Genomic DNA, 16302 nt, shown 5'->3' with positions numbered 1-16302 from the left:
AGACATGACAGCTCGGTCTAGGCGCGACCATCATTTCCCCGTTAATCTCGTTAACCTAAGCGGAGCTTCACACCCTACACAGAGCAGCTTCACAGTTCAAGCCTGCGTTCTGCAAAGGGCACGTTCAACCCGTATTCTGCACGAGAGAGGATCCTACCCCGAAGAGCGACGCTTGCAAAGGCAGGAGGTGCCTTGGCCTTGGCCATCCTGCCGGCGGAGGTGAAGAGTGCGCGAGAGCAGCGGGTGGACTGCGGATAACTGGGAACGCGACACGCGCTTGCTCCTCTTCCGGAGAGCCACGACGCCTGGAGTAATAACAACTCCTGCAGTGACTTCTGGTGGAAGGTCAAGGAACAACTACGGCGAAACCCGTCTCCTACAACCGCAGCCACGTGAAGACACTGAAGATCAAGACACTAAAAACGTCAAGTTTTGGCTTAGAAGCAGTAGACACAGGATTGCTGTGCAGCCTCTTGGATTTCTGTCATTCCCGCCCTCACGACCGCCTAGTCTTAGCCAAAAAGATCATCTCGGACACCTAAAACTTCAGGACAGCTCAGTGGGACCCACAGTAAATAACCTCAAGCTCTCCACCAGCGGTTACAGATGGCTTCCAACGACGGCACATTGCCACCTCTTCGGAGTAGTCCTCCCCTTCTGCAGAAGGGCCAGAGCTTGGCTGTGCAGGATTTTCCATTCTCTCGTATACGTGTAGAGACAGATTTCAGAAAAAAGCATTAATTTTGAAGAAAAGCTACCTGGTGCCACTCTAAGTGTGCCTAAAAAGACATGATGCAAGTGCTTTCACCGGCATGCCTAAAGCGTTGTAACACTGTCATTAAAAAGATAGAATTTATCATATTTTTGTGTCCTGTTCCTTCTGACATAATAGCTAAAACCTATTAATAACACCAAAACATCTCGAAAGGTCAAGCGGTGCACAGCAAGATGAAGGGAATTGTCAAGACGCTCAGGCAATCATCTTAGCACTGCAGACACTCGCCAGGGCTGTTTAACTAATATGTAATGCTCGCTTTTAATTTCAATATAGTGCCATTTGGGCAAAAATGTTGTATTTTTTAATTAATTATAATGTCAGCAGCTATTAAGATTAAAAGAAAGACCACATCAATAATAAATACTTAATCCAAAGAAAGGATTACAAGAAGAGCAATAAAAATCAATTTTTAGAGCTGGAAAACTGTGACTTTTTCCTCACCTGACTGGTGTTTTCATTATATTGACAAAACCATGATCTTACCCGACACTGACATTCGCCTAATGAAATAGCAGCCATGTATAATGATGTAAGTACTTGTCAATTTTGCTACAGGAGAATACAATACGATTGCACTGGCGTTACGTTACAAAGAAATTTTCTTGCTCTTCATCCGATGTAAAAGAAAACAAGAAGAAACTGGGGAAATTGCATACCTTTTTGAATCTTTCTTTATTCTATCATGGAAGATTAAAATTCTTCCACATAATTTCTGAAACCCCTCAATGCCGGTAACACCCGGGCATCAGTGGACAGCGGGTAACGACCACGTCTCAGTCTGCATGAAGACCGAGACGCAGCAATCCTCGCTTGCCTTTCTGCAAAGGTGGGATGTGGTGGGGCAAAACAAAAGCCCGGGACCACTTAGCGTTAGAAATGCAAATAGCAAGCCACAAAATGAGGGGGATGCACTGCAGTGGGACGCTGGTCCATTAACCCGTTAAAGCCGGGAGAAGGATTTCTTGTGGCAGTTCTAGACACGCTCCAAACAGGGACACTGTAGGGCCTCAACAGTTCGGCAATGGGAGCAGGGGCAGAGCGATTAGGAAATCTGGGGCAGCAAAGCAGATGTGCACCAGAAGCCTCCCCGCCTCAAACCACCTGCAGCAGTACGTGGCAAAGGGGACACCAGCAAGTGACAGGGTGCTAGCCATGCCACCCCACCGTGCCCTGCTAGAACGGGCTCGCCTGAGGGACCAGACTTTGAATAAAACACAAAAAAAAGCCACTTTCAGAAAAAGGTAATGCAAATTATTAGAGACACAGAAAGGCTTCGCCGACAGACGGTTCAAGAAGATGAGCTGCTTGGCATTAAGAAAAGCCAACCAACAGCAAGTTTTACATACTACTTGTTAGCGTGCGCATTTATCCCTTTGAAAAGGGGACCAGAGTGGACTATTTAGCTAAGAGAGGAAACAAAGGGCGAAAAGACAGAAATGTTTGAAATGCTAAAGAGAAGAAGAAAAAAGCTCTCCTTCAAAAGAGCACACCAATTAAAATATTAAAGCTGCCAATATTATGTTTGGACAAAGAAAGTGCTGGTGGCCTCGCGTGGACAGTGTGACAACATTTCTTTGCAGCAGTGAGAAACTCGGTCATCTCGGCTGCATCTTAAACCATACCCTGAGCCTGGAGGAAATATAAAGAAGTTTTCCAAAAGGTGAAGTAGTCACAGCTAGTTACCCATCCGTCCATGAAGACCTTCTGCAAAGTCCATCTACGACTGCTTTACCACCTATACAGACACACAGACACGTGGGCAAAAATGCTGCAACTTGCACTATTTATCTGTTGGGTAGAGTGGGTGTCTTTGCAGGACACAGAATACAAGACTAAAAGACAAAACCGCTCTCCTATAGGGACACTATCTGCCTTTGGGAGCAAAAACACTGAAAGATGGTCATTCACTTAGTGCCCATAGACTCAAATGGAAGCAGAATGGAGCTCTTGCAACCATTTCTCCATTTTATAACTATCAGCTCATAGCATCGTTTTACAGCAAGCATTAAGTGGCTTGTAAATAAAATCACAATAGCAATTTATTTTCATTTCTCTGCAAATGAATAAAAATTGGATCAACAGCCCATATGGATTCTTTTTAATTGAATCATAGCTATCTTGGAAGATTATATGGCTATACAGTATAACATTTCAAAAGACACAAACCACAATGAATGCTGATGTGAGTGTCACCTTTAGCTGGACACTAATGACTGTTGTTTATCTAGCCCCTAAATCTCTAAGGGACAAATTACAGTAAAAAGAGAAACATAACTCAATGTGAGTGTGGGGCACTCTGCCACATTCTTACATGAAGGCATTTCCAGAGCAAAATCAAGTGGGCAACAAGTTATTTGCAGCCATTATTTTAGATTTTTTTTTTTTTTTTTAAGAGCCCTTCCCCCTTTTCTTCAATTGTCTGTGTTTAATTACACAAATTCCCTTGGGAGCGCTATCTTTTACCGCTGCATCCAATCTAGCCTGTAGTTACAACCTCAGTTAAATTCGATTAGAAAAACACCGCATAGCCAACGTAGGCGGCTCCAGGAGCACTGATTATTGGAAAATGGATAAAAACGAGTAAAATCATTCCACAGGACGAGGAAGACGCCCAGGGTCCCACCAAGAGCGGCCCCAGGCCACGAGCAGACCTCGGGAGTCCCCGTGCTGTGATCCGCGTGTACGATCGCGAGCCGGCCTTTGGGGGAAAAAAGGGCAAAACCTCTCTGGAAAACCTTGCAGCTTCTCTTTTTACCATCTCTTCTGAAAAAGCCACGATTCTGCTCACATCAGTCAGGCAACGTGAGGAGTAATTTCGTGTATCCACACTATCGAAGTGGCATTTATTTTTTTTTAAAGCAACTGAAAGTTGTTAAAGTTCTGGATTTTCGATTGCCTCTTCCCCAATTAGATATTTGCTTGCGAGCCCGCTTGTGTTTGTAGAGATTTGTCTTTGAATCGAGAGCAAATTTATTTATAACACAAATAATAAATGCTGCAAAGGATTGCCATAATAGTCCTTCTATTAATCTAAATGCCAGAACCTGCTCAGTTATTAATAGAGGGGAAAAAAAAAGCCTGAAACACTGAAAATAACAGAATGAGGGCCAAATCACTGACTAGGGCCATCAGCGATAGCCATCATTCATTATACAATTACATTTATTGTCCTTAAAATTATAAACATGCATGTTTTCCATTACAATATACAGAATTACAAAATTATTATTCTGCTGGAGATATCAACTAAATTAAATGAAAAATATGTTTGTTTCAAGGGGAATGACATAGGAGTTAAATTTTTCAGAACAGTGTCCAACTTGCAAAAGCCTGAGCCGGGAGCAAGGAAAAGGCGTCTTCGACTTCATCTGACAGCTTGAAAGTAACAAGATAATTTTGCTGGATTTACTCTTTAAAGAGCATATTATACAAACACACTAATTTTGAGAGCACTTAACCTTAGTTTAAGGGGGGGGGCATGACTGAATATTAATGAGCTGAGCCGCAGGGCGTTCCATGAAAAGCTGCCTTTTTGAATGCGATCTAGAGTTTCAAACCTTTGTGAGAAGACGTTTGGACAGGAGGTTTGTTTGCCCTGGGAGTGCATGCTGTTCGAACACGTACAAATTTCATTAAACGCTCAAAGATGCATGATTGCAGGCAGAGTTTTCACTTATGTTAAAATTAGCATTGCCAAAAATGTATTAAAAAAAACCCAAACAAACAGGAAAAAAAAGTGGGCTACTCCTAGAATTTTTCTCAAACGACCCAGATCTTTAGAGCGAAGTTTTTCTTTGCCTAGAAACTAAGTGGCTTTTCTTTTGCTCATTCAGCTGCTAGTTCTGGGAAAAGCCCAAAGAGAAACATTTAGATTGGAGGGGTCTTTGAGAAGAGGTGACAGTTGACTGATGAGCATCCATAAAATGACAAAGAATAGTTGTGTGGAGCCGGTGCATCACATCGCCTCTCCCTGGGAAACTAATTGCTCTGAATTGTTAATAGTAACATTATTTTTCTGGCAATCATTTCTTTTGAATACCCAAAATGAGCATGAAACAGCTCCTTTGACCGGACATAAAAGTTAAATGTCCCAATGTTGATCAAATTAACTTCAGCTATGTGACAATGGACTATATTTGTGAGAAAATAATGAAGGGTACAAAGGGGAGCTTTATGCCAAGATTTCACAGTTGTAATGTAAAAATGTTTCTGTTGAACTAGGCCAGGGAACGTTTCAATAGGAAAACAGAAGAGCACTGTCACTTTCTTTAAAGAAAGGAAAAAAAGGAAAAAAAAAACAACGTTCATTTTACGGATCTGAAGGCTCTAGATAATTTCAGGAAGCTGCAGCAGTTGGCACACCAAGAACCACGGTATCGGGCTAATATCTGGCATGCCGGCTCTTAGCAGACGCTCTTCTAACACTTTTACAGGCCCCAATCCCGTAGTCCTTACCCAAACCCTGGCCAGGGCATTAAATTCAGGAGACACTTCTCCCCAGCAAGGGCCTGAAGTACAGGGCTGATGTGCCAGTATGACACTAATTAATAAGACATATGCACAAGCACTAATTACAGCAGAGTAACGGCATCTCCTGTCTTAATGCCATACATGACTTGAACCCTGCAACTTTAGAAATTGCAAAGATGCAGGTGCTGTCCGAAAGGGGCCTGGGAGAAATTTTTTCCCCACAAAATATAAAGCAGATCTTCTTACTCTGATTTATTAAACAAGTTCAGTTTTGACTTTATTTGCGTCTATCTGGAATAATGTAGATGGCGCCTAGGAATTTAGTTTGGATTCACATTAGTGTTGAACACTGTTATTACCTACACCACTTTTATATGTATGCATTTGATATGCATTTGTAAATATACAAACAAGCATTTGCTTAAAGCCAGCGTAATTCCAACTCTCGCAGTCTTCAAAGGGTCTGCATAACACCACGTTTCCTTCACGGTTGCTGAAGGGCAAATGTTAAAAGCAACCCGGCTCCGCACATACCCCCGTCTGTCTTGAAAAGCATCCGCTTGACTGTATTCTTCATTCTTGCATTTTATTACAGCTAAATCACTTCGTGATGCCATTATAAGAATAAACCTTTGCACTCCCCAAGTATCTCTGATTGTTAATACTATCACCTAGAAAAAACTTTTAAAGGTAACTTTAAATCATTATTCACTTGACTTTTTTTCCCTTTCTTTTCTTTTTTTAACACTCCCCCAACCCCTTTCCCAGTAATTTAGGGAATTTGAGCAGCTTCATGCCTGTGTGTTAAAACCTTGGAATACAATAATTTTGGCAAGCCGACTTCTCTGATGAATGTAATAGTTACATTTACTACTTTGAGCTTTACTTGTAAACGCTCTATTATTCTGTATTTCAGGCTCCCGCGATGGCTTGTACCCTGCGTGAAAAGGCTGCGCCTAATCCATGTTTACGAAGATGCGGAGGGAACAGAACTGCGCTTTCACTTACTCCCGCAGCGACCTAAATCGACTGTGAGAAGGGGTTTCTGCCTCGTTCGTGGAGGTTGAGCTCATTAAACTGTTTTCCTTCTCGGCATTGTTCGCGCGGTCTGAACTGCATTGCTGTTAAATGCTCTTTAGCAGTTTAAAGGCTTTAAAGGAAAAGACTTATCAGTCTCTGTTTTTAACAGCACTAAATCTGCATTATTAGTTCATGCAGATAAGGGGATTTAAAAGCTCAGCTTGAAACCTCTCTCTCCTGTATTTATATGACACTGCATAGTTCCAGTAGCTCAGCTGGAAACGTAGATCTACGAAGCCTTAAAGGGAGATTAAAGCCAAGAAAAGAAGTGCTTTCCCCCCCGGCTGCTCTCACTTTCCCTTTCCCTGCTGTCTGCAGGCGACGGCGCACAATGGTCAAAGATGGTTCCCAAAAGCCGCTGAATGGGGACACTGTTGGTGGCAGCGTCCATTCAAAGCCGGCTCCAGCGCATTGTCCTCCCCGACCAGCCGACCAGAATAGAGTGTGCTGGTGGCTGCCAAAAGGTTAGCGGTGCCGCAGAAAGGGGCTTCCCATTATTCACTGCTCCCGCACAACCCCGCTTTGTGCCCGGCAGCCCGTCGCCGCGCCGCGGAGGTCCGGATCTGCGGCTGGCTGCTCCCTCCGAATGAGCCGTCCGCGTGAATGCGGGCCCGCGGCTCGGCGCGCCACCTCGGACGGAAGGGTCCCCTTTCTGAGGACAGGGCAGTCGCGGCGGTTTTTGGCGGTGTCACGTTTTAATGATATACCGTCGTGACACCTCTGACCCGCAGCTGACACCGACACTACAGTCTGATTACCTTACCCTTGCCAGGGCATCGTGGGAGGTCCAAAGCCAAAATGAGCTAATGAAGCACACTGCATGCTGTAAACAAGTACGCAATAAATAATGCAGAAGGCTTACGCAGGTTCGCCAAAATCCCCTCATGCAAAGCGTAAGGAAAGGAGAGGAGACCGACGGAGCAAAGTAAAAATAAAGCACAAACAGAGCCTTCCCGCGCTGCGGGATGTGACAAAACACACAAATCTGCCTACAACTACACTGAGAGCTGGTCCGGACCTCACCACAGCTCTGCGCACCGAGCAAGGGAACGTTTATAAGCCGTTGCATCCCACCCGTTTACAAAGCTTCCAAATGCCACAGTGTTCTCTGGTGCTCCGAATAGCTTTTAGAAGGGAAATGAGAGAAAAAATACTGGATTTTTGCTCTTCGTCCACGTACCATTCCCCAAAGTTGTTTTTTTTTTTTTTTTTTTTTTTTTTTAAAAAGCCTATTTTGGAGAAATTCCTTCTCAGCCCTCTGCTGGGGTGCACGAGAAAGGCACTTATTAATACACAGTGGGAAAAGCAGCATCTTTTGCTGAAATACCTGCCTGTCTTACCAATGCATATATGCCCAGGCAAAAATCATTTTTCCTTGCTCCAGGAAAAGCTGTCTTTTTTCTGACTTTGTAAGTGCTAATTAGGAGAGCCGTAAATTGTTGGTATTTGGGGGAGCGCTGAATACAGCATCCTTCGCATTGTGCCACCCATCAGATGAATCAGCTCCGTAACGCCGTTATAGACCGTGATGTTATTAATAACAGCGATGACTGCATACAAATGCTGTGCCGTGGCTTTAAAAAGATTAGCTGCCTAGTGCACTCAGCTAGTATCGAGATTAAAACACCACGGGTTTGATGTTTGGGGCTGGAGCTCATGACTTATGAGGGGAGCTGAAAGAGCTGGATTTATTCAGTCTGCAGCCAAGACGGCCACGGGAGGATTTTACTGCTGCCTTTGTCTAACGGGTGGTTACGGAAAAGACGGAGCCAGGCTTGCAGCAGTGCACGCCGAAAGGTGAGGGGCAACGGACACAAGCTGCACGCAGGGAAATTCCAACTGCATTTTAGGAGGAAAAACCTCACGAAGAGGGTGGTCAAACATGGGCATGGGCTGCCCGTTGCAAACTCTGTTCTTGGAGCCATCCCCGCTCGGCTGGACGTGGCCTCGAGCAACTGAGCCGACGTTGAAGTCGGCCTGCGCGGAGCAGGGGATGGACAAGAGACCTCCAGAGGTCCCTCCCAACCCCAATTACTCTATTATTCTATAATTGAAAACATACTGGAATTGCAGCTTTTTGACTCCATGCAGATTCAAAAGACGTTAGCTAACGCATTTTTAAACATACACCTGCTTTCTACTCATCAAGTTTTGACGACTTCAGAGAGATTCTCCGTCTCATTAATTTATCTCAAAGGAGCAAGTGTCATTCACCAATCTGCAATCAGCACCATCCAGGAAACTCTAATGAAAACTATGTTGTGCATGACCATTTTCAGATCACAGAGTAAAAATCTCCACATTTTTGAGTGTGCCTCTTGAAACATCTGTTATAAACTGCTTAGGAACACAGAAGAATGAGAGAGGCTAATAAAGGCTAATACATACCTATCAAGTACATAGCCAAGAGCCTTATGCCGTATTCCTGAGTAAACCGATGGGCTTGTTTCCCAAGCAATTAAATTGGAAGCATCATGGAAAAGATGAATGTTTACCAAGTCAAAGGCACTATGACAAAAAAGGAAAAAAAATAAAATGACTCAGGATAAAAGAAAAGAACATTTTTTGCATTTAGCAAAGCATTCAACATGACAACACTTGATACATTCTCTCTTATGTTACCTTTATATTTACCCACATAGACTGTGCAAATTAAGCTATCATCATCAGAAAATTATCAGAGTACCATCAAATTCATGCTAATGGAGCCACAGACAGGGATGCACCTAGGCTTTTGCTTAAAAATATCCATTATATGAAAACGAAAGGCTTTTCGCCAGTTATAGTTCATAGAAATCAAGCAGTACCCTCTCACTAAAATGTTTAAAGCCAACAAAACTGAACGTGTAAAAAACCAGCTTTTTTTTTGTTCTTGTTGTAGGGTTGTGCTGCCATTCAGGGGGACCTCGAGAGGCTGCAGAGATGGGCAGAGAGGACACACGTGTGGTCCTGGGCCGCCTGGTCCAGCTGACCCTGGCAGAGCAGGGGGCTGGGACCAGACCATCTCCAGGTCCTGCCAGCCTCAGCCATTCTGCAATCAATTCTAATTTCATGAGCAAATATAAGGAGTGAGCTGAAATTCATATTTTAAGTTTATAAGCTGTAGCTAACTATCTAGCAGAACTGTGGTTTTGTAATAAAGAAAACGAAAAGCCGTTGAGAGCAGAATTGTTCTGACATTGGAGGCTAAATCACAGCACTGCAACTCCTGTGTGGAGGATGCCAAGATCACGGTGGCCAATCCGTACACTACTTCCAGTTGGGAAGACGACACAAAGATTTTTGAAAAGAAGGATATTGCTTCCATGAAAAGTTTACGGATTTTGGTTTGCATGGATGGAAAAGAGAAATGGGGATATTCTGGAAGTTCATTCTTAATCGGAATGAAGCCACTATGAAAACACTGGAATCCTCTGTAAAATAGAAACACCTTCCCTTGCCCCCTGCTTTCCATGACTTTCTATGGTCACTGTCTGTCCATCCATTTCCTTATCCATCTGTCGTGACAGCTATTCATAACTACATTACATTCAGTATCAGAGTGTAAGTTCTTTGAGAAAGGGACTGGAATTTGGTACGAGACAGCACAGCACTTAGCTGATCTTGGTCAGTACAGTATTTTTAACAATAATAATACTGCTGGCCTTACCTGTACGGAACTATACTCTACACGACATCCTTGTAACTTAAATCACCTCTTATATTCCCACTTGCACTGTGACAGAAAATCTTCACATAGGAGGAATTTGCTGTTGCAATGATGCCCACCTGTGTTAATCACACACTAGTGTCACCTCCAGCGAGCCAGGAGACACTTGGAAGGCGAGCTGTCTCTCTGAGCTCTGGTTTACCACTGCTCACACATAGGACACATCTTAACTGCGGTAATTAAGCTAACAGAAGGCTATCCAGCTGTTAATCTGGCATTTTATACCTGCTCTGCTTGCAGCCCTTTGCTTCCTAGAGGTCCAGCCTGCGTTCTTAGAAGCTACATCTTCTCCCTGTTCTGCTATTAAGCTCTTCTGGTGATGGGACATGGTGAGTCAGAACGAAACCAGAAAACTTGGAATACACTTTCCCTACAGACACAAAACAAAAACCACCAGCAAAAAGACACCCACCCACCCGTGCGTGCGGGAACTCCTGCATCCTGCGCTGAGATGGAAGGAAGGTGCTTCCTACCAGCTTCAAAACCCCTCTGGGGGTGGTATCGACCATGGCACGCTTTGGAAAGGAGGTGCCTGCAGCAGTGCAAAGTAGCATGCCTCATCAACTCCTACATGCGCAATACTGTTCTGCGCTGCAGAACAGCTGCTGAACTTATTTTGAGGGTTAGTCTCTCAAAAAATATATTTTTGGTAGGTCCCTGGAACATTGATGGTAATTAAACCGCATGATATTTCCCAATCGAGATACTTTCAAAACTTTAAACTCTGGAAAACGATAAACAAATACAAGTTACATACCAGAATAAAGATAGGTCCATCCTAGAGGATTCCTTTGTTAGGAGAAACTAGGCTTTTTAAAACACTTTACTCTCATACTTAGAAAAAATGCAGGGAAATTTGGTTGTGGCTGATCAAAGGTAGCTAGCACTTAGTGATAAAAAAGTTATGGGAAGAGTAAAGGCAAAATGAGACTGTGACAGCTCTAAGGAAAGCCCATGCCTTCCTGACATTTTAGGGCAGTCTGGGGTTTATCACGGCAGAGCTGCTCTGTGCTCTCGGACCAGGTCCTCAGGGCTGCTCCTGTCCTCGGCGGCTTTGGACGAGGGACCTCCGCCAGCCGCCCTGCACGGACACGAGACTTCTTCGTCTTGCTCTCTGAGGCCCCCTTAAACAACGCTGATGCCACAGCATCGCTGTTAGTTAGGCTCTGCTTTTCCAGGAGCTGTGTTCTGCGGATATACCAGCTTTCAGCAGCTCACGCCGCCAGCGTAAGCGCGGAAGCACGCGGATGAATCCTGCAGAGAGCTCCCAACCCAACCGCCCTTTACCTGCGGACAAGCTGAACGCAGAGGTACCGCCACAGAAAGCAGTGAAAGACACGCTCTCCTTTTTCTGCTTCGGCTTCTTCACGGCTGACGAACACCTTCTGGGCTCACCCCAGCGTCCTCTGCGGATTTCAGGCCTCTTCCTTCCACAAATATCCACCGAATCTCCTCGGTGTCCTCCCTCCCCCTCGGCCTTACTGCTAGCGAAAGTCCTATTTATCCAGTCTTCGGGCCCCGCTGCGAGGTCAACCACAGCTCAGCCCCACCGCACAACTGAGCTACCTCGCCTAGGATTTCTGGTTTGAAAAACACTTTTCTCCGCTACGGTAGCGGAAGTATTTTGCATTTGAACAAACTGCCTAACTATGCTGACTTTGCACTGCTAGCCCCACGCACAAACACTTCCCCCACGAGAGCTCAGCACGGGTGTGAAGGACAACAGGAGTTTGCGGTCTGTCACAAAAAACGGGGGAATAGATTTTGTCAGATACCAATATCAGGCAAAAATCACAAGCTGTGCACAGGAAGATTCCCCAAATCATGACAGAGTGAGGGAACGGACTTGGATGCAGCAAATAAGGGCAGCCAAAAACAACGAACGTATGATGAAGATACGTGGGTCACCAAGCAGCTAGCATGAAGGCCTCTTCCAAAAAAATATATATTCCAAAAATATATATTCAAAAAAAAAAATTTGGCTAAAGGCAATAGCATAAATGCACTCACAGTAATGATAAAGTAGCCCTACTAACTATTAAGACATTAGATACTAAGTATTAAGGTATATAATTAGTACACAACTGCAAAACATAATTTGGAGATGATGGCTTGAGATTTCCATTCCTGTCTGCCTGAAGGATGGACAGAAAGAATTCCTGAAGAACTGATAACGCGGGACTGGGAGACCTCATGTCACAATGTCACTCATGTCTCAGTGTAGGTATCTATAATCCACTCCTATGTGCTTAAAAACTGCCTGTTTTTAAAACTTGCTAATGAAGGACCTTCCATTTAAAATCTTATCTGTCCTTAAATTAAAACTTTCATCATTTCATCTGTTGTCCTGCAAATAAAAATGATCTCCTTCCGCCATGTGCTCAGGGGAGATGGAGCGCAACTCGTCAGCACCCGTTTCCCAAACTCCCTCGATATATCTGAAACTGCTGTCGGGTCCCAGCGGTGGCAAGCCCAGTCCTTTCAGCTGGGATTCAAATATTGCTGTCGTTCCTGATTCTCCTTGTCCTTTCTCCAACTTGTCTTGCACAGCACTCAAAACAGGAGAGAGCAATCTATCAAAGGTCTCGCCAGCCCCGAATGGAATAATTACCATGCCTCCCCCTTCATGTCCTTCACATGATGGATCTATTAACGCATCTTGGTAAGATAATAATGAACCATATTCAATTTCGGCTCCCGTGATTCATTTCTGCAGTGTGGGTAATGAGTCAGTTGCTCCCAATGTTGTATCCGTGCTTTTGAGATCTCCTTTGGAAGCACAACACTTGGCACTTCCCTGAGTTTCACCTTGCGATCCGACTTTCTCTAAAGCATCAAAACATTGCTGATTCTGATCTCTGACATACCTGCACATGTTCCCAGACTGGGACCATATCTATGTTCTGCAAGTGTATTCTCTACTCTGTCATCTACAGCAAATATAATCTATGCGTGTATATTGTACTTAGTTATCTCTTCAGGGCACTACCTTGCACCTATTAACACAAGAACTATGGGAATAAAAATAAATAAAAAAATCATTATATTCAAAATAGTAAAAAAAGATATGCAATTCTCTTTAGTTTTTCTTAAAATGAAATTTCAGAGTGCCCCAGGAGGGTAAAAAGAGGACAATCCTCTGAAATCCTGTTAGCTCATTTCTTTCTTGTTTTTGGGAAGCCCTCTGTTTTTGGCATGGGACACATCCTACAACAGTGTTTTCCTAGGCAGGGAAAAGGTTAGTAGCTCCCTTACAGGATTTACACAGAAGTGTTAACAACAGCTCTCCTGGATATATTTTTACTGAAGTATTAGCACGTAGAAACGTACAGATCAGGAGCCATCACTACAAAAACTGCCAGAATTGCGTTCACTGCAAATAAAACTGAAAAACCCACTTTGGGATATAAATCCTACATAAGTCATTGTCAAAACTACTGGGTTTAAATGACCTATTTCTTTTTACATATATATATATATAAATATATATACATATATATATACACACACACATATATAAAAACACACACATAAATATGTATATGTACATAGGATTAAACACTTACCGTATCATGAGCAGACACATTATGCACTTTGATCTAACTAGGTGCATTTTCCACACCCTTGTATTTTCTGTAAGAACTCGCTCTCATTGTCTAGAAATTGTTCACAGTAACTCGACTCCTCAACCCTTCTGAGAAGCATCTGAGACACTGCTGGACCATCCGGATCATAGTCATGCACCATTCCCGGTACAAAACCACCACCACAGGCTCCTCTCTACAGACCAGGAGATGCCGTGAGCCTCCTCACTTTTCTCGGCATACCCTCACGAAACGTCAGCACGATGTATTAACTGATGAGAACATCTAGCTGCAGACTGCTCCTTCCAGGAACCACCCCTTCTAATGCCCACCTGCAAGAACACATCTCCTCTAGATCTATCCTTGAAAAATACTTTTTTTCCTTGGAAGGGCATAAAATCAAATCCAAATTATTTTTTTCTGCAAATAGGAAAACCAAGAGGATAGGAGAGCTCTCATGATATGAGAGGGCAGATTAGCAACTAATTTTTGGTGCTCAGTACCCACTTCTGCAGACCTGTCCTGCTGGAATGACATGCCACGTCATACGGATCTGGAAAGGCTAACAAGAATCTAAATTAACCTACAGCTGCCTGCCTGACTTCAAAATGAAGCCTGTAAAAGGAGAAAACCTGCTGCTCGTTTATTAGTCACAAAATTCTTTGCTTAATAGAATAAATGTGCTTATGCAAACGAGCAAGAACGCTGTACTGCACTCAAAAGGGAGCCTGTGTGAACAACTATCAGACTTCAACATCAAAGTCTTGACTTGTGAAATGACCACAGGAAGAATGGAAAAATGTTGGATATTTACACCCATTTATGTGACTACAATACGAATAAGCAGCACGTATCAAAACCATGACTAAAGGGGAAAAACGGTCCCAAGGGGGACGAGGGGCACCTGCAACGTGTGCAGCAGCGAAGAAACACCCGCACTAGCAGGGGGATGCGGAGCATAAGCGGGGGCCTTGCAATGTGAATAAAGCTTAAAAGCTACAGGGCAGCAGGGCGTGGGACTCCAACGGCATAAGTCAGGGGATCAGTTTGTATGGCAAGGGGTTTTTCCTACTTAATTGCCATCTCTTTGCATGAAGACAAGGAATATGTTCAAGCTCTCTCAAGTACAGGGATCTGCACAGTCAGCTGCTCCCCCCAACATATACTACTACTACTGCTATTAAAGACAGAATTTTCAAACACAAGATAGTAAATAGCTTTAGTCCTGAAATGCATCTCTTTCTTCTCAAAACTGGCTGGCACTGTTTCTTCCAGGGAAGTCATTTAATACATAACACCACAAAGATCTTCAACTTCTATATTCATTTGGTTGCCTGCTCCCCTCGCCCCCCACCTCTTTATCCCTAGTTTGTCTTTTGGGTAATCCAAAGAGTGTAAAATCTTGGCTTGGCCGGGCCTTAACAGCCAGCTGAATGAGTTTATAGAGAAGGGTATCTGTCCTCACAAATCCCACAGGTCAGGGCTGGATCCGCTCCGGCACAGATCACTGGCGGGGGCGAGGGGCTGCAGACCCCCGGCTGGACCAGGTGAGACGGGGAGGAGGAGTGGGGGAAGCCTTCGGCTCCACGCTGTGCCTCCACGCCTGGCACCAAACGCTTTTGTCCATGCTTGATCGTGTGGTCGCGTCGGACCGGAATTATCCCACGCTAACGGCACGTAGATGCAAATACCAGCACTGCATTTGCCATGTGTCGTCACAACTTTCAGAGCATTGTGTGTGCTTAATAAAGCCAAGCATCTGCTTCAGAACCAATCCGTTCCTTATGCATGTGAATGCTTTACTTGAAATAGTTGTAAGCAAAAAGACACGTAATATAGATATAACCAGAAATAACTTAAAGATGCAACGTACCAATCAGTAATACACCATCTTGTTCGAATGAAACCTTTCCTGGACCACTTGCACTGAAAAACAGGCAAATAATAATCAATCATTTTAAGTAAAGGATTAATTGGAAGTAAAATATACTTACACACAGCAGAAAATAAAAACAAACTTCATACATACAATGTAACTAATAAGCACTACATACTGGCTGAAGAGGCTTGAAAACATACATAATCTCTCAGAAATCCTGGAATTATTTATATTTTTGGTACTGGAGTGCAATTATAAACTTAAGTGAAAAATTAATAAAAGCCTCTCTGCTCAAGGTTTCTAGTAGTTTTTAGATGAAAGATAACCAGTTAGGAAAGCTCAACAACTACATTCATGCTTGCCCTAAAACAATGAATTCTTACCGGCTATGCATAAATATCTTTGCTTCTTTGTAATTTTACCTAAACTGTAAGATGTCATCAAAGATTTACACCAAAGTAAAATGAATGAGATGTGCTAGAAAGCTATTTCTTCTGCAGAGCCAACCCACCCAATATTTCTATAAAAGTTAACGGGAATTTAACTAATGGTAAAACATTACATTTATCAAAACTGCAGTGTCCACGAGAAAGCCACAAATCAGCTCTTGCCAAGGTATGGTACGTCCGACACAGCACAGATTTTTTCAGTGCCACTCCTAAACCGTCGCCATAAATTACAACCTCCCACAAAAAGACATGATTTTGCATCCTATTTATTCACCGTTACAATGAATGTGGGGCTAAGCTAATGTTCTCTGATAATGAATATTGCACCAGACAGGCCTAAATAATGATGTCAA

The 16302-nt window shown here is 43.5% G+C and overlaps 1 protein-coding gene across 1 annotated transcript in view; it reads right to left on the bottom strand.

The window, feature by feature from the left end:
- INPP5A (inositol polyphosphate-5-phosphatase A) overlaps positions 1-16302 on the bottom strand; it is a 235323-nt gene that overhangs the window by 76888 nt on the left and 142133 nt on the right. The window contains 2 exon segments of the mRNA XM_064514432.1: positions 8717-8836; positions 15495-15547. Coding sequence (XP_064370502.1) covers positions 8717-8836; positions 15495-15547 — 173 coding nt within the window.

This window comes from Dromaius novaehollandiae, chromosome 6 (genome assembly GCF_036370855.1).
Source record: "Dromaius novaehollandiae isolate bDroNov1 chromosome 6, bDroNov1.hap1, whole genome shotgun sequence".
NCBI classification, from domain to species: Eukaryota; Metazoa; Chordata; class Aves; order Casuariiformes; family Dromaiidae; genus Dromaius; species Dromaius novaehollandiae.
The sequence above is the reverse complement of the archived record's forward strand: the minus strand, read 5'-3'. Positions and strand labels throughout refer to the sequence as shown.